Here is a 22,029-nt window from a genome sequence, read left to right on the forward strand (position 1 = left end):
TTTCAGTCTCCCAACTGAGTTGACCTCCTCCCCTAGCTGAGAGACAGGCCTGAGCCAACTCTCTCAGATCTGAAGAGCGCTGACTTCATTCTAGTTCTTGAATAAGCAGACACAATGGAGAAACTCAGTGGCCAGGATGGGTTCGCGCCAGGAATGAAACTCTCTGGCCGCCTGATGTCACTGGTTAGGCATCCAGAACCCCATCAGCCTCTGGGGGCACCAACAATGGAGCCAAGCACCTCCTCCTAGTACATCTCAGAACACTTGGCATTAACTCATGGGCTGAGCGCCTCAGAACAGCAGTCAGTGTGGGGCCTTGGCCAATGTCAGGGCTTCCAGTCAAAATGCCACCCGAACTTTGGCCTTGCTTCAAGAACTTCCAGACACCTCCCTCTTGTTGCCACAGCAGTCTACAGACAACCCACACCGATGGGAAGAGACTGGCTGCAGGCACCAAGAGATACCTGCCCCCTCATTTCCTTTTATTTTCCATTCAAATGAAGGCTACGCAGAACACAGAACCTTTACAAGATCTAGGGCTGGCCCTAGTCCCTGTCTGGCTCAGGCACTGATCAGCTAGATCACAAACAGGGAGGGCAGAACAGGGAACTATTGATTTTTAAAGTAACATAGACCTAGTGGGGAGGGTCACGGAAGGAAAAAATCACATCCATGCCTTCTCCTTTAAGAAGCAGCAGCGTTGCTGATGCATGCCCTGGCAGTGGTCCTCTACTGGGGTGCGAGGTAATGCATTCCAGCTGTGCTGTGGAGTATGGAAACGAAGCTCTGACAGGGGGAGGAGAAGGCCTGCACACCCAGCACTGGAGTCCCCCTTTATGGAGACAAGCTGTTTGGCTCAGAAGGCAACTCAGTCAACACCAGAAAATGTATCACTCCACTCAGCTGGTCCCCGAGTTCCATTGATTCTTGAGAAGGAATCTCAGTAGCAGCTGGAGATGGGGTTTGGAAGGCAGGTTTAGCCAGAAAGCAGGGCAGGTGAGGAATGGGGCCACCTGGGACTTGGTGACACACATCCCCTGCTCTGACTGCTCACGCTTCCATCCCAGCTCCTCATGCAGATGCCAACACTTCCTAAGCCGCAGCAATGGAAGCAAAATGTATGGTTTGGTATCCCCAAGACAGTGGGGAAAGAAATCATCTCCACTGTCTGTCTTTAGGATAGAAATGTCCCTCTCTCCTTGTGGCCAACCAATGACAGCAAACCCCCTGGTTACACTGCAACGGTCACCACTCCGGAACAGGGTTTTCCAAGAATCTGGACACTACTCCTAACTGAGCACCAGCCCCGGGGAGAGGACACTGCCGTTTTCGATCTTCCAGCACCCTAATTTCGGTCTGACTACCCACTGGGGAAAACTCCCACTCCACAGCCCAGGCCACCTGCTTTGGATGGGTGGGGGTACCCATGCAGACAAAGGAACAGGTGATCTGTGCATAAGCCAGAGTGACTGGCTCAGGGATCAACACATCACCCCCTCGGGATAAGGGAGACACAGAAAGACTTTATGGGGACTGCGAGGAGGGAAGCAGATGCTCCTCCTGCTGGGTTTCAACCAGTAGGAGCAAAGGCTGGAATTACTGTCACCTGCTGCCTCAGGACGACAATCTGAGAATGGAACTGACACAGGGGACGCAGAGCAGAGAGAGAAAAATGATTCTTGATTAGAAAATCCTCACTTCTATATTCAACCATGCCTGAAGACCACACTGGGCCTTTTCTGTCATGGAAGTCGATCATCCTCCTGGTTCACTAGCAGGTTAAGGGGTGGCTCCTAGCACAAAAGCAAGGCTCGGCCCGTCTGTGTGCGCAGCTGCAAGAAGTGAAACCCAAGGTTCAGAGTAATGAATACCAAGCAGCTGCTTGTTCCTTTCACTGTAGTGTATTCAGGAGCTTTTTGGAAGTCGCTAGAGGAACAAGTCCAAAACGGGAGAGCTCCGGCTCTCCCGCCTGTGTACCCAGCTTCAGGTGTCCGGGGTCCTGTCCCAGATCGAGTTCCATTCTTTCGTATCCAAGCCCAAGCAAAACTACACCTTTCATCATAATCTTCCAAACACAGGAGAGTAAAATTCTTCAGAATTCTGCCAAATGACTAAAGATCACACCGACACCCGCTTTAGCCCTCCCCGCCATCTAACGTCTTCTAATCCCCGCCCCATTTCAGCTTTCATTTCCTCCAGTCTGACCCCTTGGGGTGCCACCCCCATCACTCCTTTCCCTCTCACTACATGGAACACTTAGTCATTTTTAGAACACACCTACGATTTTTCACTGCTTTCGATGCTACTAATCTCAATGGGCACCTTCCCTATGCATATTTCTAACTACCTCAACTCTCCAGACTGTAAACTCACTGAGAGCTCTCCCCCTCAGTGTGACACCCAGGCTAGCAGCAGCAGGCCCTCAGTACTATTTGCTGAATGAGTGGAATGTACCTCACCCTCCTGGTGGAAAATCAGCCCCAGGCCTTTCTCTCTAGAATCAAGTGGTGTCAGTGAAATGAACTTAGACACAAATAACCTCCAGCCTCTAGGGGAGTATGGGGTGGGAACAGGGACTCACCATGTCCCCCATGTGGGGCTGGAACTCGAACTTCATGGGTGGGCAGAAGACGTTGTTGTACATCTCCATGAGGCGCTGCTTGTCACTGGTGGCATCCAGGTTTTCCACAGCGTTCTCAATGGCGTCCAGGCCCTCGTGCTTTGACTGCTCCAGATTGAGCTCCGCGGAGAGGAAGGTGCGCAGTGCCCGGTTCAGGCTGGCGTGGTAGCCCAGGTCACAACACTGCTGTGGGAAGGAGCAGGCACATGAGCAGGCCCCAGAGGCCCAGACAGGGAGGATAGTGGGTGTGGGCAGCACTGACCACGTCAACAAGACTGGCCGTGCGGTGGAAAGCAAGCTGGTATTCTGACTCCCAAGGCCTGGGGGAGATTTCTTAGTTCTTGTTCCCCAGTTCAACGGCTAAACACATCCCAGAGGGTGGTGAGGTGTTAGAAGGAAGGGGACTCATTAGGACAAAATGAAATTATGTGCTACATATAGTGCTATTTGGGCAGAATGAGAAGTAAGCATTAAAGGGAAATCCTTTTCTACTTGGGGGCTTATATGTGGATGCCATTAAAACAAAATTTAACATTCAGGGTTTGGAAATCAGAGTGTTGTGAGAGTTGCTAATATAAAAACTCAGGATGGTAGATGGAAGAAGAAGCGCGGGGATTTTAGGGGGGGGGAGTCTGACTCTGCCATCAACCCCGTTAACTCCCACCATTCTAGGACAGGTCTTAGCTGCAGCCCAGGATTTCTGCATTAAGGCTCCTGTCCTACATAGATAGCATTTAGAAGACCCCAAAATTCTAAACATAAGCCTTCCTGGGAAAACACAAATGATGTAAAGGATTCTGATCTTCTAAAGCAAAATGAAAAACAAATGGTTTTACCTAAAGCACGGGACAAGTCAAGTAGCCTTCAGCTGACTGTCAAATGAATAGGCCTGGCGAGGTTAGTTGTTTTCCAGTTGGAGAGCAGATGGTAAGGTTCCCCGTCTCTATCAAGCTGCCCTTGCTAAGGGGTGAGAGTGGGCTTGGAGCACCCCATCCCTGCTTCAGTAAGCCAGCTCTGCTCTTTTTTCCTATTTAATATATTGGGATTTTATCTAAGGTTTTAGTTGAAGAAAAAATTCTGCTAGAGAAAAAGTTTGAAGGGCCTCCCCGGTGGCGCAGCGGTTGAGCGCTGGGTTGCGAAGCTGCCCGCGGCCTCTGTGGCGCCGGTTCGATCCCTGGCTGCTCCCCGGCCGCCGGCGAGGGTCCCACATGGTGCGCAGACCTCTCCTGCCGCCCGCTGCTCCCCTCAGCAGTGTACTTCAGTCCTTCTGCCTGCTCTGCTCCCCACTCTGGCTCTGGTGAATTCTCTCACCCTCCCACACTTCTGACTGTACCCAGTGCATGTATAAACAAAACAAACAAACAAACCAGCAAAACAAATAAATAAAGCATGCCTCTATAAAAAAAAAAAAAAAAAAAAAAGAAAAAGTTTGAAAATCCTTGTAATCCCTAAGGTCCTCCTCAGCAATGGCATTCTGAAACTCCATGACCACATCCCCCATTCCTCCCAAAGGGCCCAGAGAACCAAATTCCTTGACCATCCATTTTCCTCTCTACTGTGTGAGTGACTTTGAGACCCAGAACCTGAGAAGACGCGTCAGAGAAGGAGTCACAGCTCAAGTAAGACCATCTGCCTGACTGCCATTTCATTCCACGAGCAGGCAGTAAGTTAACTCTTTCCTGGCCCGGCCCCCTCATTGGGATTACCCTGAGAGCAGCTACTACTGGGGAAGAAACAGCAAGTGAAACTGCTAACTCCCCCCTCCCAGCATCTGACAAGAAGTTCAGCGATAGAGTGCCTGGCGGGCTCTGGGTTCAGTGCCAACAGGCTTGGCAGGTGCCCGGCTGTAGCGGAAGAACAGCAGTTACAGCTTCACTAGAGGCGGAGGATGGCACGACATTAAATTCAGTTGGGAAGGAAGAGCAAATGGAAGCTAGACAAAAGCAGCTGATTGGGAGGCTGCACGTGCAGGAGCCCTGCTTCCTGTGGGAGACACTGCTGGGCTGGCCAGGATGCCCTTGAACCCATAAGCCTTCCTGACAGCGCCACGTGACCCTGCCCATGCACTCGGTGCCTGAGTCCAGCGAGCAGAAGGAAGGCTGCGGCGGGCAGGCAGTGTGTGCGGGTGGGAGGGGCCATGTCGTGCGGAGTCTGAGGAGGTAGGCGCTCTTCCTAACTTTTCCGTATTTTGGTGACTCCTTTCCTTTCCTTTCTCACTTCCTCTGTCCTAATTCATACCCTTATCATCTTTACACCAACGCTGTCTGCTTCACTGTCATAAAATATGGTTTATGTTATACCACCCTGTGCTGAAGAGCCTGTAATAGCTCGTAGTTTCCTCTAAAGTCCACCCTCTTCAGTTTGGAAATTTTTAAAGTGCCTCTAATTACCAGGTGTGCTTTCTCTATGTTACACAGTGTGTGTGTGCTTTATGCAGTCCTACCTTTTACTGATATATAATCTATATTGTGATCTATATCATAATAACCTCAATGAGGCGGCATTATCTTAATTATCCAGACTAGAAAGATGAGGTTCAGTGACATTAAATAACTTGAGCCAGGTCAACCATCAGAGCAAATTGTGATCTGTTTGGTCTCACCATCTACCATCATCTCCCTCTGATTTCTTCTTCAGAGTCTTCTGTTCCAATTCAAAGGCATGCTCAGAATACTCTTTAGGACAGAATATGGGAAAATCACAGGCTCAAACCAGCAGTATGTCTATGTGCTACTTAACCTCTCTGGGTCTCAAAAGGGGTAACGAAATCAGTCTAACATGTCGTTAAGGTCGGCAATGGGGAGCATCTCTGGCCCCACATAGACCCTGGACGAACACCACATACTGACTCTGCCCACAGGCCCCAGTGTCCTCTCTTCCTGAAACATCTCCCACTCTTCCCACCTGGTGGCACTGGACCCAGTCTTCAAGGTTTATATCAAACTTGCAGTGTCTGAAAAGCCAGCCAGCCCTGCAACTCTGGCATACCCGACCCTGGCCTTCTCTCAGAACCAGACTCACTGTAGCCCTTACTCGACACAGAATACACTCTCACTCTGTGACTGTCCAAGACCCCACCTGAAGGCAGGAGCCGGACAGGGCTTGGTCAGCGTCTCATTCCTTCTTTGTGTAACTCACCATTAGGTCTCACTTGAAGTAAGCATTTAATAAATATCTGCTGGCTGACTGCTACCTGAGTCGAATGGGTCGAGCGGCCACTGAAGCCGTTTATTTTGCTCACTCTGCATGGCCTATGGAGGCAGGGAGCACCCTCATGCCTGTCCACACCTTTATCACAGAACTGCTATAGGTCAGCGAGAGGGGATCCAACTCATAATGTGCCCTCTGGATCCCCCACACCTCCACCCTACCAGGGAGAGTCAGGTTAGGTTTCTGAGAGCCTCAGCCACCCACATACCTGTAGGGCAACAGTCAGACACTGAGACTTCAGCAAAGAACCGAGCTTAGGTAACTGGGACTTGGCGATTTCACCCCTGTGCCCAGGAGAACAGACAGCACAGGCAGCATATCCTTTGCTTATGAGGAGGACAAAGTATGCTTTCCATGGCTTCTGACGAGTTCTGTGGTCATGCCAGGCTCCCTTGGCCATTTCTGGGTTTTATAAATGTTTGATGAAAACTTTCTCAGGGGAAATCAAAATTTTATAAGAGTTTAATGATAGTCCATCCACGTATGTGATGATTTAAGTTGACAGCTCATTAACCCTTTGCCAGCTAATATCCTGACCCAGACGCTCTGGAGAAAGCCTAGAAAAGAGAACACCCACTTGAAGTTCAGACAGAAAATAACTGGCTTTAGTGGTATTTCCTTCTGAGAAAGTTGAGTTCCTTCATGTCTGACTCAGGTGCACATGGTGTCGCAGATTCTCGACCTGCATGCGCAGCACTCACAACGCCCCAGCAATGTCAGAGGACAATGTTTTCCATTCACCCATCTGCTCCTGGGTTGAGAGAGCCACAGGAGTATGGGGGAGGAAACCACATTCCAGAGTGCCTACAGTTCTTAGACACTAACAAGTTAGCTCAAAGTGTCTTTCTGGCCTCAAGTTGAGGTTTCCTAGCATGTGTCAGATGCCTCACATGGACTCTCTGCAGTCTGAGTTCAAATCTCAAGCTATAATATAAAAATTAGTCAAATAGTCTGTGTGTCAATGTACTGACATGGACAAGAATAACTTATTTTCATGTGTCCTCAATGCCTTCAGCACACACTGAGCTTTAGTGCTGCTAGGAAGGAGGCAGAATGGTGCACAAAACACAGATGGCAATAGACTGGAACAAGACTCATTCCATGTCTTAAAACAAGTTCTGGATACCGTCAGGATCAGAATGCCAAAGTATCCTGGCTCCCACTCACTCCTGCTCTTGCTTGGTTCACTGCCAGAACAGCGTGTGGCCATTTTTATGCTACAGATCAGCAGGAAAAAGAACCTCTGGATATATCAATACATGGATGAAGCTCAAAAAACAATATGCTGGGCAAAAGAAAGCAGATACACAACAAAAAAGTGTATATTGTATAATCCTATCTTTGTGAAGTTTACAACAGGTAGAGTTAATTTATGGTGAAAGAAGTCATAAAAGAGATTGCCCTGGGGTAGGATATTGACTAGAAGAGTTTTCCAAGGCAATGGAGCGATTCGAATCTTGATAGGGATGCACATTTACGAGGTGTACAATTTATCAAAACTTTTGAAACTGCAACACTTGACTTCAGTCATTGTATGTAAATTATATCCCAGTTGAAAAAGACTTAAAAGGCACACAAAAGAAAAATATGTTGGCTTAGGAAATCATATTCCTCCTCTTCTTTTCCTTCTACAACAAATATACTATGTGCTCAGCTGTGCAGGAAGCACTGTGTATGTACTAAGGGAAAGAGATTTGGCTCCTGCCCCTCGTTGTGCTTACAAAAGATGCTAAAAGACCTTTCTCTGTTCTTCAAATAGTGGCTCTCAAACTTATTTTTTTGATCTCCAACTCACACTAAGAAATATACCATATATTCACACAAACCCCCCCCCCCATGGGTACCTAAACATACACACATAGTAAACAACAGCTTCACAAATAAGACTTAGCTTAGGTATTACGTGTCCTAATATTATTACTCCTACTGTCTCCTAATTTAGTTTAGTTTATTCATTAAAAAAATTATAGTCATATGGTTGGGGTGGGGGAAATTATAGTCATAAAAACTATTTCATGACTCCTGTAATGGATCTTTTTTTTTAAAGATTTTCTTTTATTTATTTATGCATACAAAAAATGGGGTATAGGCCAGAGGTTCAGGGGGTAAGTGGATTCACCACAGACAGAGTGGGGAGCAGAACAGGCGGACCTACTGAAATACACTGCTGAGGGGAGCAGCGGGCAAGACAGGCGAGGTCTGCTGTGCCATGTGTGTTAGCTCCCTGACTGGGGATCGGACTTGTGCTTCAGTGGCTGGGGCTAGCTTGATAGTACTGAGACTTAACCCTTAGCCACCAGGGAGGCCCCCCTCCTGTAATGGATCTTGACCTACATAATAAGAAACACTGTCCTAGGGCCCCCCATCTCCCCTCTAGTGCTGCAGTTAGCTGGTTAGACAGAAATGATCTGTTTGTGTCTAGGTCAAAAACTATTTTATTCCTTTTGTATCCCTGATGCTGAGTACAGAGCCTCATTCCCAATAAATATTTATTAAAAATTTATAAAGCAGAATGTCAGCTTTTTTTTAAAAAAAGGAGTAATCTGCCCTTACCTCAGGAAAAAGAAAAACAAACAAACAAAATAAAACAAGAGCGGCTTTACCACCCATGTGGCCAGCTCCCAGCCTGGACTTGCTCGCAGGACCTGACCCCAACCTGGCAAAGCGCTGAGGAGGCTGCTTCCTCTTTGTGGCACTTCCCACCGAGTCCTGTGAGTGAAGGCTCTGAACATACCTTTTTTTTTTTAATGCTGAGATTTTAAAGGTGCACAAATAGCTTTCTTCTTGGATGATTTTAAAACACCTCCTCTCATCTGATGGAGGGGCATGGACTGCAAGAGCTGTGACTGACAGAGTAGTGGCCCCGCTGTTCCCCTGACAACAGCATTTTGGTGAAAAGGTAGAAAAGTTGCCCTTGGAGCAAAAGTAAGAGAAAGTACATGCCAGCAGAAGAGCCGGCGGACTGCACAGCCAGATTTATCACCTAATGTGCGAGAAGTCACAGAAATCGAGCCTAAGAAAGAAGCGATTTTCCTCCTCACGCTGAGAACAGGCCCCTTTCCCAGGAGCAAGCCACTGCTCCCCGAAGGAGGAGGAAGGATCCTGTTTAGGGCTCTGACCTCCACTGAGGGCCAGTGTTCAGATTGGCATCAACAAGCAGAGAGAACAAAGAGGAGCCTGAACAGGGATCGGGGCTCCGCTTACCCAGTGAAATGATGGCATGCAGGGCATTCAGGGGACGAAACCTTCTGAATCAAAAATTCCTGGCTGAAGGAGACAGGCCCCTGTATTTTAAAAAAATACAAGTAACCCCCAAGTAACTCTGATGGGAGGCTGGATTTAAGCACCGATTCATCGGTTGCCAAAGAGGGAGCAGGGAGGGGGCAAGACAAAGCAGATTTGCAAAATGGTTCAGGGACAAGCCCCAGATGTCCCAGTCTGTTCCAACAGTGACCTTAGACCAAAAGCCCACATGATGTTGTGAAGTGTGGTCGGTTGGTTCTTGGAGAAACCAAGGCAAGTGTGCCAGGTCTGTTCCGAACCTGCAGAGCCTGCCGACTGGCAGCCAGAAGCAAGTGTCGGCCCACAGCAGGAGTCTAGCCAGGATGGTTTTAAAACACAGATTCCTGAAGCCCTGGGGGCTGATGCTAAAGTCAGCTGGTACCTCACTCTGTTGACAGCAAGGAAAGGTGAGAAAGGGCAGACTTCAGTGTGTCCGTCAGCACTGGGCCAGACTGGCTTCTACAGGTGAGCTTTAAAATTCAAATACAAAGTTTGAGGGGAAGCAACAAGAGAAAGAAAGTCAAGGCGGATCCATAGACCAAGGATAAAAAGCTTATCCCTGGTGCACACCCCGTGCAGAACACATGCTTCGCACCATGTATCAAAGAGAACAGGGCAGGTGTCGGGCATGGGGACACCTCCTGACCAGGCCTTAATCTGCAATGTGACTTTACACAGGGTAAGTTTCTTAACCCTCTTGACCCCTAGATTCCTTATCTACAAATTGGAGAGCGCAATACTGACCCAAAAGGTTGCTGTGACAGTCAATTGAGATCATATGGGAAAATATTAAACGCTACATAAATTTTAGTGAGAGGTGGCATCCTAAGTCTTTAGCTTTTGCCCTCACTTCTGTGCACAAATCATGGATCTAAGGGAACATTTCCCGGGAGAGAGAAGAGCATGCAAGGGTTTGGTAATCAGACCACAGTGTACATTTTGCCCCTGTCACTGATTAGCTGACCTCAGGTAAGTCATCTAAACTCTCTAAATTTTTAACTGCAAAAGTGGAGATGATAAAGACTTACTTCCTGCCTGGATTCTAGTGAAGACTGAATGAGAAAAAGTGTGAGGTGCTTCCCCTGGTGCCCACTGAGCCCTTGAAGGATCACTATCTTCATAACTGTTCTTTAAACACTCCAACAGGCCTGAACAACAGAACTGGGGATCACCTGACCAAGGTTCCGAAACCAGGACAGAGGAGCCCCTGGGCCCCTAGCTTTAAGCACTTACATCAATAAGGTCAGACAGGTCGTGGATATAGTACTTGAAGACAGATGCATTGGTTGCCTCCAAAGCCAGCAAGTACTCATTCCGGGCTTTAATAGCCTTCAGTTTATTCTCTGTGTACTTCGCTTGGCGCTGAAAAGGGAACAGAAGTTCAATTTTACTTTTTTTTTAAAGAGGAAGATTGTTCTCTAAAAGATGAAAGTACAGTACATTCGATAACCACAATTGTGCTGCTACTCCCTGTGCGTGTCTGCCCTAAATTGGGTTCTAATTCTGTTTAATGAGATTCACGGGTATAATGTAGATCAATCCAGGGAAGGTTAATGAGGCTCCCTACTTTAGATGCGTGCCCCAGTTTGGTTCTATCTGCAAACACCATTCTCTCTCCCTCACCACCGCCCTGGAGGAGGTGTCACTATATCTGACCCTGAATGCCTGACATCTGATAGCAAACCGTAGGCCTCCGGTCCCCTCCCAGGTTTGAAAAGGTGACTACTGTTACCTGTTTATCTGCTACAAGTGAAAAATTCGGAGCCCACATGCCCAAGTTCTTCCAACACTGAAGATTTCTTCCAGGGCAGAGAGCGAGGACTCACTTTCAGTCCCTAGATACTAAAGGAACCCAGAGCTTCCTATTCTGCGCTTCCTGGTGCTCACGGGGCAATTCCTGTCAGTCCCGACTTCCAGAACATTCCTCCCCATCCTCCACAGTTACAGGAACATACGCACCTTCTCCTTCATCTTCTCAATCTTCTTCACTGAGCTCCTCCGGACATGCTTCTCCTCAATGCGGACATTAGATGTGGAGTCGGGGGAGCGTGGGGTCTGCCGGTCCTCCTGCTTCACCGATTTGCCTATTTGCTTCTCTTCCTGCTTTTCTGCCTCCTTCAGCTTACTCTGAGCACTGATGCTGTCGGCATTGTACATGTGATATGTCTTCATGACCTGCAAGATACCCGTCCCCACCCCAGAGGTCAAGCAAATGGAGTCAGTTCTCAACTTTACAGACAAACAGACTCAGTTGGACCTCTCTCTCATGGAGCAATTTCCTCATATCCATAAGAAAAATTTGTGTTTGGTTCTGCAAACTTTATATATTAGAGATCATGCCAAAGCACAAAACAGTAGTTGAACTTGAGTCAACAAGCCTAATCTATTAAAACATTTCATGCCTTAAATATTTGTTGTTTTTTTGGGGGTATGTGTGTGTGTGTGTGTGTGTGTAGGTGTGTAGAAGAACTACACTGTTGAGGGGAGCAGCGGGCAATACAGGAGAGGTCTGCTGTGACATGTGGGTCAGCTCCCTGGCCGGGGATTGAAGTCAGGCCATCATGGTGATAGCACTGAGTCTCAACACCTATGCCACCAGCGAGGCCCCAATGGCCACGTAATCTCTATGCTTAGTCCTCTTACAATGCCAAGTCAATAGGCAATACCACCACCACCCAGACCCCAGGATCAAAGCCCACCTTTGTGGGTAGGAACCTTGAAGAGGGCAGCATGGCTGTGGAGTATCTCATACTTTTTGGATCTTTCAGGCTTAAAATGGGGAAGAGGAATTTCTTCCTACAGGCCTAGCATTCTGGGGCTCTGGTCCCCTTTATCCAGATCAAATACCCTGTCTCACAGCAGCAGGAATGGAGCAGCACCATTCACTGAGCGCAGAGCAGACCCCACCCAGCCTTCACGCCTAGCGCTACACGGGTGGGTTCTCCTTTCATCCTCAAGAATCCTGTGATCTAGACAACAACCCTAGGAAGATTATAAATGCACACATCTACTCAGGTAAGAGCCTGCGAAGGCATAAAATTCACATCAAGTGAAACTGGAGTGGCCACAGGACGCAGCATAAAAAGAGAGGGATGCAATTTTCAAATTTCCCATCAAAGCAGCTCTCTGGGAGTCCAATCCCTTTTCTTAATGAGGCCAGGAAGTCTGGATCTTGCATTTGCTTCCAGTCCTCCCAGATATACCATTTCCAGCCACGAGGTGCCTGCTCTTCCTTGCTGGAGCTTTCTGCTTTCTACACAGGGAGTCTCTAGTTCCTATCTGGGAATTAAAACTGCTTGATAACAAACCAAGCAAGCTAAAGGTCAAGAGTGGTAACATTTTGATGCCATGAGATTTCTTTCAGTGGGAGAATTAGAGAGTACAGGAGTTGAGGGTGGGTGTGCATGTCTGTGAGTGTGCGCGTGTGCATTGTTCTCTGAACACCAGAGAAGAGTAAGATCATAATATTAATAATAATCCCAACTACTTACTTAGTACACTCTGTGTGTCAGAGCTTAAGGTAAGTCACCTCACTTAGCTTTGCAACATCTTTATGAAAGACATGTTATTTTCACTTTTAAAGAAGAGGAAACTGTCCACCCAAGGTCACAGAGCTAGCAAATGTCAGAGTCAGGATTCAAACTCAGGTTTTTCAAACTCCATAGTCCAGACTCTTTGCTACTATGAACAATGTCTCTCCTCTGCATAGGACCAGAGGGCTTCTGGTTGGGAGGAAAGAAGTAAGAAAAGCTTAGAGAAATGAACTTCTTTTATGGATTGGGTCTAGGGCAGTGATCTTGACTGGGGATTAATGTGGCCCCCAGGGGATATCTGGCAAATTCTGAAGACATTTTGATCATCACAAGTTGGGGACTGCTACTAGAATCTAGTGGGTAGAAACCAGGGGTGCTGCTAAATGCCCTATGCACAGGACAGTCCCGCAACATTGCCCCAAATATCAATGGTGCTGAGGCGAGGCATTCCAGTGAGAGGGGGCCGCAGGGCCACAACTCCCTCAGGGTCAGCCAGAGAGGGAGGGAGGATTAAGAATACTATGGCACTGACAAAATCAAAGTACACCAGAGTTTAAATAGTGTCTTGCTATGGATATAGAATATCAATTTCATCTTATTCTGAACTGGACATCATATCCACAAGTATAGGATCTACTCCAATTATATACTCTGTAGACTGTCTACAAAGAAGTAGTGATACTGAACAACTGACAGTGTTAAAAAACCTTAAGTAATTCAAACAACCCTCCAGGTTTCCAGGTTGACTAAGAAGTAAGAAAGAGGCAATTGTTACCTCAGCTGAGGAAGGGTAGATTGCATTTTGTCTCTTTTCATTTGAATGTGGGAGATTAGATGGGCTTTTCTGGGGAATCTGAACACCCAAGGTGAAAAACCAAGAAATACTGATATTGGGCTTTCCACAGCCCAGTCAGATCACCTTACAGTGGAGGTCATAGTTGACACAGAACCTTCAGCTCTTCAGTGCTTTGCTTTAAAATATGAGCACATAGCTTAAGATTCCCAGATATTTGAAGAAAATAGCTAATAGGAAAGATCAAGGCCTAAATGAATCATTTTGAGGAAACAAAATACACAGAAAGAAAAAAAGGACTTCGTAAGTGATCTATGAACGATACCTCTAGAGTGATCGTGGGAAATGAAAAGACAGCCTGAAATAAGAGCAGGGTGTAACAAAAAAGGAACATGAACTTGGCAGTTAAGATTCAATTCAAATCTCTCTCCAAAGAGCCTGACTTCATGCCCCTCCTTTGTGGAGACATAAGGATTCTTATCATCTCACATTTTACTTGTTACTTTATCTTTCTGTCTCTTCTATTAAAACTAAGTGCCTTGAGTTTGGGACCACTTTTATCTTTCTGTCTCTGGTGCTTAGTGCTAGAGACAAATGGGCAAGTAGAATTGAGGGACTATTAACTGACATTGTTTCGAAAGAACAGGTGCTAAATACCAGTCTGAAGATACTCAGCAAGCAGACAGCTGCTGCACCACGCCAGGGGGACATATATTTATGGGGTACAAAAGCAGAAAACCTCTTGAGAAACAACAGCTCCTATCCCAACACCTCTTACTTCTATCTCAATTCTAGGGCTGCACTGACTCTTCAGACTCAGCCAACCCATGTGGGTGCAGCACCCCTACATAAACTCCTGCCTTGCCAGGCTTCCAGATACATCCTCCCAGTACAATTGAGGCAGAGAACACTGGGGCTCTCTGGGAAGTGTGCTCTGACTTCAAAGGCATTCTTGGACAGTCAGTCAGAAAATGAAATCACTACTGCAGTGGTCTACACACCAGCCAGATCTCTCCGCGGAGTTAAAATGCACTTCAAGAAGAGGGCTGGCCAGGACTGCCCTCTGAACAGCAGTATGGGACATGGCCTCTGGAATGCCAGTCAGGGACATCAAAGCCCTACAGGCAGAAAAGAGGAAGGTGCAGAGAGGCAGCTGGCCACTTATGGTGGGAATCCGGGCCTCTTGCCCAAAGTAATCTTTATTTGGGAACACTAGGGCCCCGCACTCTGGATCATCAAAAAATACTTGAATTATCAACCTGGGTAATCAGTGTCCCCAAAGGAAGTATCCATAGGCATTAGGAACAGATGCAAAGTAAAAAAGGAGCATTGAATATCTAAATCTCTTATTTCCTTTATCCCTTTGCCTACAGGATCAGTGAAATGAAAGGCTTCTCCTGCCCTCTCAAAGAGCAAAAAAGGGACAGCTCCTTGCAAGGAGCCCTCCCTTGTTCTAACTCCTCCAAGAGATAGAGAGATAGAAGGAGGGGAGGGAAGGGGGGGAAGAGCTGGGGAGGACAGGGTGGGGAGGGTACTAGCACATGGAATGTGGGGGAGCCTGGGGCACAGAGGTTAGGGACATTTGAAAAGGTCATTTAGCTAGAGGCAGACCAACCTGAGGTGCCAATTCAGGGGACTCCAGTCTCTGAGCCAAGAGTTTTTCAGGTTTCATCATATTGACATTTTGGGTCAGATAATTCTTGTTGTAGGGATGGAGGGAGTTGTTCTGTGCGTCCTAGGGTTTTAGTCACATCCTTGCCTCTAGTACCCCTCACCCCACTATTCAAACCATGTCCGCAGTCATTGCCAAATATCCCCTTGAGGGAAAAATCACCTTGCTGGGGTCACTACACCAGAATACTCAGCCTTCTCTGGAACTTTCCAGTGTCCTCTTTTATTTCTTCCCATTGTCTACTAGAGGAAAACATCAAAGTTTTCTTTTAGCCTTAGACAAACTATAAAAATGTACACCAAGTCACCTCAAGGTAGGTGACACCCTGTTCAGCCAGTTCTCAGTGTGAGAAGGATCCACGCTCTGTGGTAACCGTGGCCTCACAGAGGCCTGACCACTGCAGCTTTCGGAAGAGTAGAGCAGCAAGTTTCGGGGATTCTTCCACACTCCAGCACAAACTGAACACTTTCATTTACTTTTTATTTTATTTTTTTTAAATTAAAGCACATTGTGAGATCTGGGCCTCTGAGAATGCAAACAGATCCCCGACACTGTTCTTCCTCTGCTGCATGCAGCCCCACAGCAGGGGCATCAGGGTAGATTTTATTTTATATATTTTTAAAATATTTATTTATTTATTTATTTATTTATGCAAGAACCAGGGTACAGGCCAGATGCGTGGGAGGGTGAGAGGATTTACCAGAGACAGAGCAGGGAACAGAACAGGCAGACTGACGAAATACACTGCTGGGGGGAGCAGTGGGCGAGACATGAGAGGTCTGCTTGCCATGTGGGTTGCTCCGAGGCCAGCGGGGATCGAACAGGCACTGCAGAGGCTGTGGACAGCTTTACAGCGTGGCACTCAACCGCCTGCACCACGAGGGGAGGCCCTGAGGGTAGATTTTAGTTGGTTTGGTGTGGCCGTTATCCAGCAACAGACATGGCAAATAGCAGAGGCCCAAGATGCATATTGGAAAATAAAAGGCTTCATGTATCAACTACAGGTCTCATTTTCTGTCTCAGTGAATTCTATCAGGAGAAAGGAGAAATAGCATTTCTTGGTGTCTAGAAGATGCTCTGAAAATCAAGCATATAAGTAAAGCATTAAAAAGACAAGGAGTTCAGGGAACTCATCCTGTCTGCAAATGGTTCACATCAACATGCTTCTATTTTTAAAAAGCCTTAGCTTCATTGGAGAGAAATGAAAACTCGGGAACTGAACCAAAGGGTACCATTTATCTACTTGGCTTCGGAGCAGGAGAGTCACAGAGCAGAAATGCCAAACAAACTGAGAGGCACTAGAGACAAGTCTGATGACGATTCTGCACAATTTACTTGCTTAACTGTTGCCATGACAAACCAGCCACACCTAGGCTTTTGGATAAAGAACATGGAATTCCCTGATCTCAAATGCCTATAATATGTCACCACTACTGTCTTCCTGAGAGAAGGAAGGAAGGAAGGAAATAAGGAAGGGAGGGAGGGAGGAGGGAAGGAAGGAAGTAAAAGAGGAAAGAAGGAAGGAGGGACAAAGAGAAAGGAAGGAGGGAGGAAGGAAGTAAGGAAAGAAGAAAAGAAGGGAGGGAAGGAGGGAGGACGGAAGGATGGAAGGGACAAAGGGCAGTGAAAAAGCTAGAGAACAAAGAAAATCAATTTCATCTTCGTCGGATAAATGATGGTCAGGCTTTTCTGCCCTCCCGCCATTAGGATTAAATGATGGATCTCTACGGACCTGAATGCATGCCTGATGGCGGGCACCTGGAGTGGGGTGTGGGCCTGTGTAGGTGGGTACACCTGGGCTGAGACTGGGCTTATAAGGGCGGCGACACGGGATGCCAGCAGAGGGAAAGACACACCAGAATGAGAACCAGCAGAGTAGCAGAGGCCACGAGCCTCCCGACCCCCCTGCCTGCCGTGTATCTGGTAAACTCAATAAAAGCCTGAAAAAGCCACTGAGGATTCCAGGACTCCTCCTTTACCCGTCTGCTAGGATCACAGAGATCCTGCTCTGTGTCCTTCCTGCTGCTACAACCTTCAAAACAGGACAAGGCGATCCTGGAGAAGGACACAGGCTGGCACAGCCGATGTGGAGAAGAGGCCTTAAAAGCCTTCAGCTGCACAATTGAAATATTCCCTCAATGGCACTAGAATTTTCTTAGTGTGCAACTGTTTTAATTATAATTAATGAAACACGGCTGGGGGAAAAACAACTGCCGCCGCCCCTGAGTGCATGAGCAAACGCACTGGTCACAGGCGTCACATGCCCGCAGCGCCAACCATTTCAGAACTGACTGTGTTTCCTTCTCCAGGCCCAAGGTCTGCCTCTTCACTGAGGTCTGGCCTTTAGAAAGCCCCGGCAGTTGATGCTACGCTCTCTGCCTGGACTGGTCTCTCATATCGTGGGTATCTAGGGCCCTGGGTTTCCCTCCAGAGCACCTACTCTAACTCAAACTGGTAGATTAGTCTAAGATCTGATGCAAAACATTGAACAAATAAATCCTTCCCAATAGGCACCTAGTCATTCATGGTGCAATTCAGGCTCTGTTCCCTGCCCATTAGGTTCGGGGTCCCTAGTCTGCTGCCAATGGAGGTCAGGTATGCTGATAACCTAGACCTTGATTGGTCTCTAGTGGCTATACCCCAAATGGAGCCAGGGTTAGCTTGCACAGCTGAGCAGGGATCTTATTTTGACTGTTTTTTTACTCATTCAGATTTGAAAATAAGAATGTGAAAAAAAGAGATGGGTGGAGTACCCCCAGTGGGGACACCATGCACTGTCTTCAACTTCAGCTCAGTTCTGTTGCTGACGTGACTGTGACCACAAGCGGCTGCTTCCCTCTGCTATTAGAGAGCCAAGAACCCAGCTGATTTACCGAGTAGAGTTCATTCAGGACCTTCATCAAATCATCTTGGAGCTGCTGGCCAACTTCTTTACTCTGGAAGGAAAGAGGAATGAAGGTTAATTGGGAAACAGAAGGAGGGGGAAGGGGGCGATAAAAACAAGAAGAGCACTGGTTCTACAAACAACACAGACTCAATTAAGGCCTGTTATTTAAATCAGCAAATCAGATAAGCATTCCTATCAGACTCAATTATTGTCAGATTACTCAAAGAGTTTTAATAAAATGAAATGTGCCCCTTCTACAACCTAGCAGGGACAATCATGTGAAGGGAAAGTGGGTTGCAGCCTCTGACTTCTCAACTGGTCCCTGAAGAGTAGGCCTGAAAGCCACATCCTACTTAGCAACTGTTGTTAGGTGGATCTAACATTTTTGAACATTCGTAGTCAAGCATTCCAGAGCATTGTAGAAGAAAATAAGATGTGAGACAGGATGAGAAAGGAAGAAATACATACACATCCAAGGCCTTCAAAGTAGCTCTGAGCAGGAAGAAGCTACACCTCTTTGTTGTCTTCTACTCCTAGCTCCCTGGGCAGTGACACCTCAATGACTGGTTACAAGATTAGTTGAACTCAATTCTCATAGGACATGCTAAGGGTTAGTTAACTCCAACTGGTTAGTTCTAAGCAGTGACCTCAGGTTCTCTGCTGCTGCCACAGGTTTCTAAGTACACAGAGAGAACAGCAGAAACAGAGAAGGATGAGAAAGCAGGAAGGAAATAATATACGCCTTGTATATTAAGTGTTTTATGCCAAGTCCAAAGAAAAGGGGATAAAACTGGCATCACTAGGTCACTGTGAGGGGAAGCTTTCCTTCATCTTGTGCCAGTTTCTTCTACCTCTTTCCTACTAAAAGTCTGATATCAAGGGTGCCTTGTAACAGAAGGTATAATCTGACCTACTGGCACAACTCACTTCCAGGCAAAGAAAGGAAGAGATCTTGCATGTCAGAAACATAATAATTTAAGATGCTTTTCAACATAGATGACTTTAATCTTTTTTTCTGATTACAAAAAGAATACATGTTTACTATAGTAAATAAAGAACAGCGGAAAACCTCAAAAAAGAGTAACTCAGTGTTACCAGTCTGAAATGGACACTCTGGAATTTTTGTTATGTATTTTCTAAGATTTTTATGAAAATGGGATTGCATTAACACAGTTTGTGACTTATTCACTTAAAGTTATGTTGGCACATTTCCCCCAGGAATTGTTCGTCTATAACATTATAATACATTATGTTGATGTAGTTCCTATTCTTAGACATTTACTTCCTTACAAATTTTTATGACAGAACATGCTGTATTAAATTACTTTGTACACAATCTATGCACACACCTTTTATTACTTTCTCCTAGAACTAACATTGCTGAGTCAAGGACTACTCATTTATACCATTAAATTGCCTTTGAGAAACACTGTATTAATTTAAAATAACACCAGAAGCACGTAAAAATGCTACTTCATTTTTTGTTTTGACAATTTGATATGACTTCCTATTGTAATTTGCAGTCCTTTGATTCTAGTGAGAAGCAGTATTTGTTTGACATCTTTATCAGGCATTTTCATTTTTCTACTAAGCAACTCATTATGGACTATAACACAGGTGTGACCTATGTAGTAAGTAGACATGAATTTTTACACCCAGTGGGGAGAGGAGTGGAAAGAGCCCTGAATTAGCAATCACAAGAGTATCTTCTTCCCAGCTTCTCCATTATCAAGGAGATAAATTTGAACAACCTGGTTAATCTCTTGGGGTCTTTGTTTTCCTTGCCATAAAAGGAAAGTCCTTGGCTAAAACATTCCTAATCTGCCATTCTGATTCTTCAGGATCTCTTGCCTGGCTTCCTGAGTTCCTATTAGATTCAAACAGCAGCCACGTCAATGTAGGGTTGGTTGGCTTCACTCCGTGGAGACGATAATGAGAAAATTCTCCTCCGGGCAGGGACTCTACGAAATGGCTGGCTTCGGGGGTATCTTGCCAATCGTATGGTTACAGCAGCATGAAGCCCCAAATGAGAAAACCTTTTATCTAGGGCTCACAAACCAGCGCCTCCTTCCTATCTCCAGGAAAGCTGAACTCCATGGAGGCAGCAGAGGCCCAAGGAGGTGAACTGAGGTGAACTGACTCACCAGCTAGCCCCAGAGTCAGCAGCAGGCCCAGGAAGTGACCACGAGTATTGCTCCTAAGGCCCTGCCCTCGAACCTGTAGTCCCGCTCCCTCTGCCCTCCCGCCATCCTCCCTTACCGCCTCCTTATATTAAAATGGCAGAGGTTACAGAAGAAAACTCCTTGCTTACCACGGCTTAAATAAAACAGCAATTAGCCTAGGCAGATGTTTCCTTTCATGCACTGATTAGCTGGAAAAGGACAGACTCAACTATTATCCATGTTTATTTGAACAGGCTGCAGAAGCGATTTTGACTTGCCGCTCCCTCTGGCTGCAGGCTGGGCTGGGAGCAAGCCCGCCCAGTTCAAGTGTAGGAGCAATCAGGAGCGATTCTGATACAGGCGAGAAGGAAACAGCAGTGCCTCTCCCCTGTCAGAGGACAAGAGGCCACCCATTCTCTACTGCAGGAACCTTAACTGTGTCTCTTTGGGAGCAAGCAGGACCCAGGGCCCCAGGAAGGACTTCTGTGCTGTTACTGCTGCTGCAGAGGGCTTGTCAGAGCAGGGAAGCTACGGGGAACCCCACCCAAAGACAAGGAGACATTTATTCCCGGGAACAACAAAACCTGATGAGCCTAGTACACCACAAAGAAGACTCTCCAGCCTTTCCGTTCCCTATAAAAAGGCAAGGGGTTTCTAGGCAGGGAATTTACAGAGCAGGCTTTGTGTGCTATCACACAGCCTGCATCTCTTTTCTTTAAAATTTCCTGGAAGAGAATGAGTCATCTAAACATTGCAGAAAACCAAATAGAAGTTGAGGGAAAAAATTACTTTGGGCAAAATTTTTCTCTTAAATGTTTGCATAGTAATCTTTGCCTGGAAAAAAAAAATGCCTAAATTTAGAATAGAGATGTGGCACAGCTCACAATGCTGGTTCTGTGGGATAGGAAGTACAGTGGTGCGCTTAGGCGGGGATCTTTTATTTTGAAACTCACCACAATCATTTGGCCAGAGTGTGATTCATGGGGGGGTAGGGGGCCCACACTGCCTGCTGCTGGGGTGGGGCTGATCGGAAGGCAGTGAGATTGCAACAGCTCCTGCCAGCTGTGTGCTTACAAAATGGGTAGGGATTCCTCCTTTTCCAACAGATAACAGCTTTGGACAACAGAACTGAAACGCAAATCCTCACTTCCCCTAAGGTGGTACGGTTCTAAAAGCCTCCTCACAGAAAGAGAGTGAGCAGCAAAGTGTAAGGAAGTGCAAGGTTTGTGTCCTGGGCTGCCGGGACACTAGGCTGGCTGACAGCTCATCTTTAGATCAATACATTTTCTGAGCTTGCATGAGTTGACCTGTTAGCGTTTCCCAAAGAACACCAATGATGAAAGGACTTTAAACCAGTCTGCATCAGGAAGGTTACCTACTACCAGATTCTCTAGTTATTTAGGTCAGCACTGGTGTGCCTGCCAAGTTGGGGGTGGTGGTATTTACTGGCTATCTACACTACAGAGCTGTACTACTTGGCAAGCACAAAATTACTCCCTCTTTGTATGAAAGGAAAAAAAAAAAAAAAGAGTTAGGCCTGTCTCTGCCACGTGGTGAGAGCTGATGTCAAGGCTGAGCCTGTCAGCAGGTAGAAACAGTAGGGTCATTTAGTTCTCTGCTGATTAGCCTATGTCAGCAGTTTTCCAAAAAAAAGAATCCAATTTTCAAGGGCATATATCTCCCTCCACCAGTGCTAGCACCCTTGCCCACAGCAAAGATACTTCTAAGATCAACTGTCAAAAAAAAAATGCAGTTTAAAAATGAATTTGCACATGCAGATTTTAGAGGAAAGGGACATGGACCCCATATAAAACTCAGGCAGCAGGAGACGTACCACCAGGTGTAAAGCGACAGTTTTGGGTTCACTTGC

General features: G+C 46.6%; 1 protein-coding gene across 9 annotated transcripts in view; it reads right to left on the reverse strand.

Annotated features, from left to right (window-relative positions):
- Positions 1–22,029, reverse strand: part of SRGAP2 (SLIT-ROBO Rho GTPase activating protein 2) — a 237,702-nt gene that overhangs the window by 51,223 nt on the left and 164,450 nt on the right. For 6 of the 9 annotated variants that reach the window (XM_037497470.2, XM_037497468.2, XM_037497475.2 and 3 more), the window contains 4 exons: positions 17,984–18,046; positions 11,072–11,287; positions 10,346–10,474; positions 2,582–2,806 (listed from right to left, as the gene is read on the reverse strand). In XM_037497470.2, the coding sequence (XP_037353367.1) occupies positions 2,582–2,806; positions 10,346–10,474; positions 11,072–11,287; positions 17,984–18,046 (633 nt within the window). The remainder of the gene's footprint in view (positions 1–2,581; positions 2,807–10,345; positions 10,475–11,071; positions 11,288–17,983; positions 18,047–22,029) is intronic. The other 3 variants (XM_037497471.2, XM_037497469.2, XM_037497477.2) reach the window with 1 other exon arrangement.

Source organism: Talpa occidentalis, unplaced genomic scaffold (assembly GCF_014898055.3).
Source record: "Talpa occidentalis isolate TD23 unplaced genomic scaffold, MPIMG_talOcc4v2.1 talOcc4.8, whole genome shotgun sequence".
Classification (NCBI taxonomy): domain Eukaryota; kingdom Metazoa; phylum Chordata; class Mammalia; order Eulipotyphla; family Talpidae; genus Talpa; species Talpa occidentalis.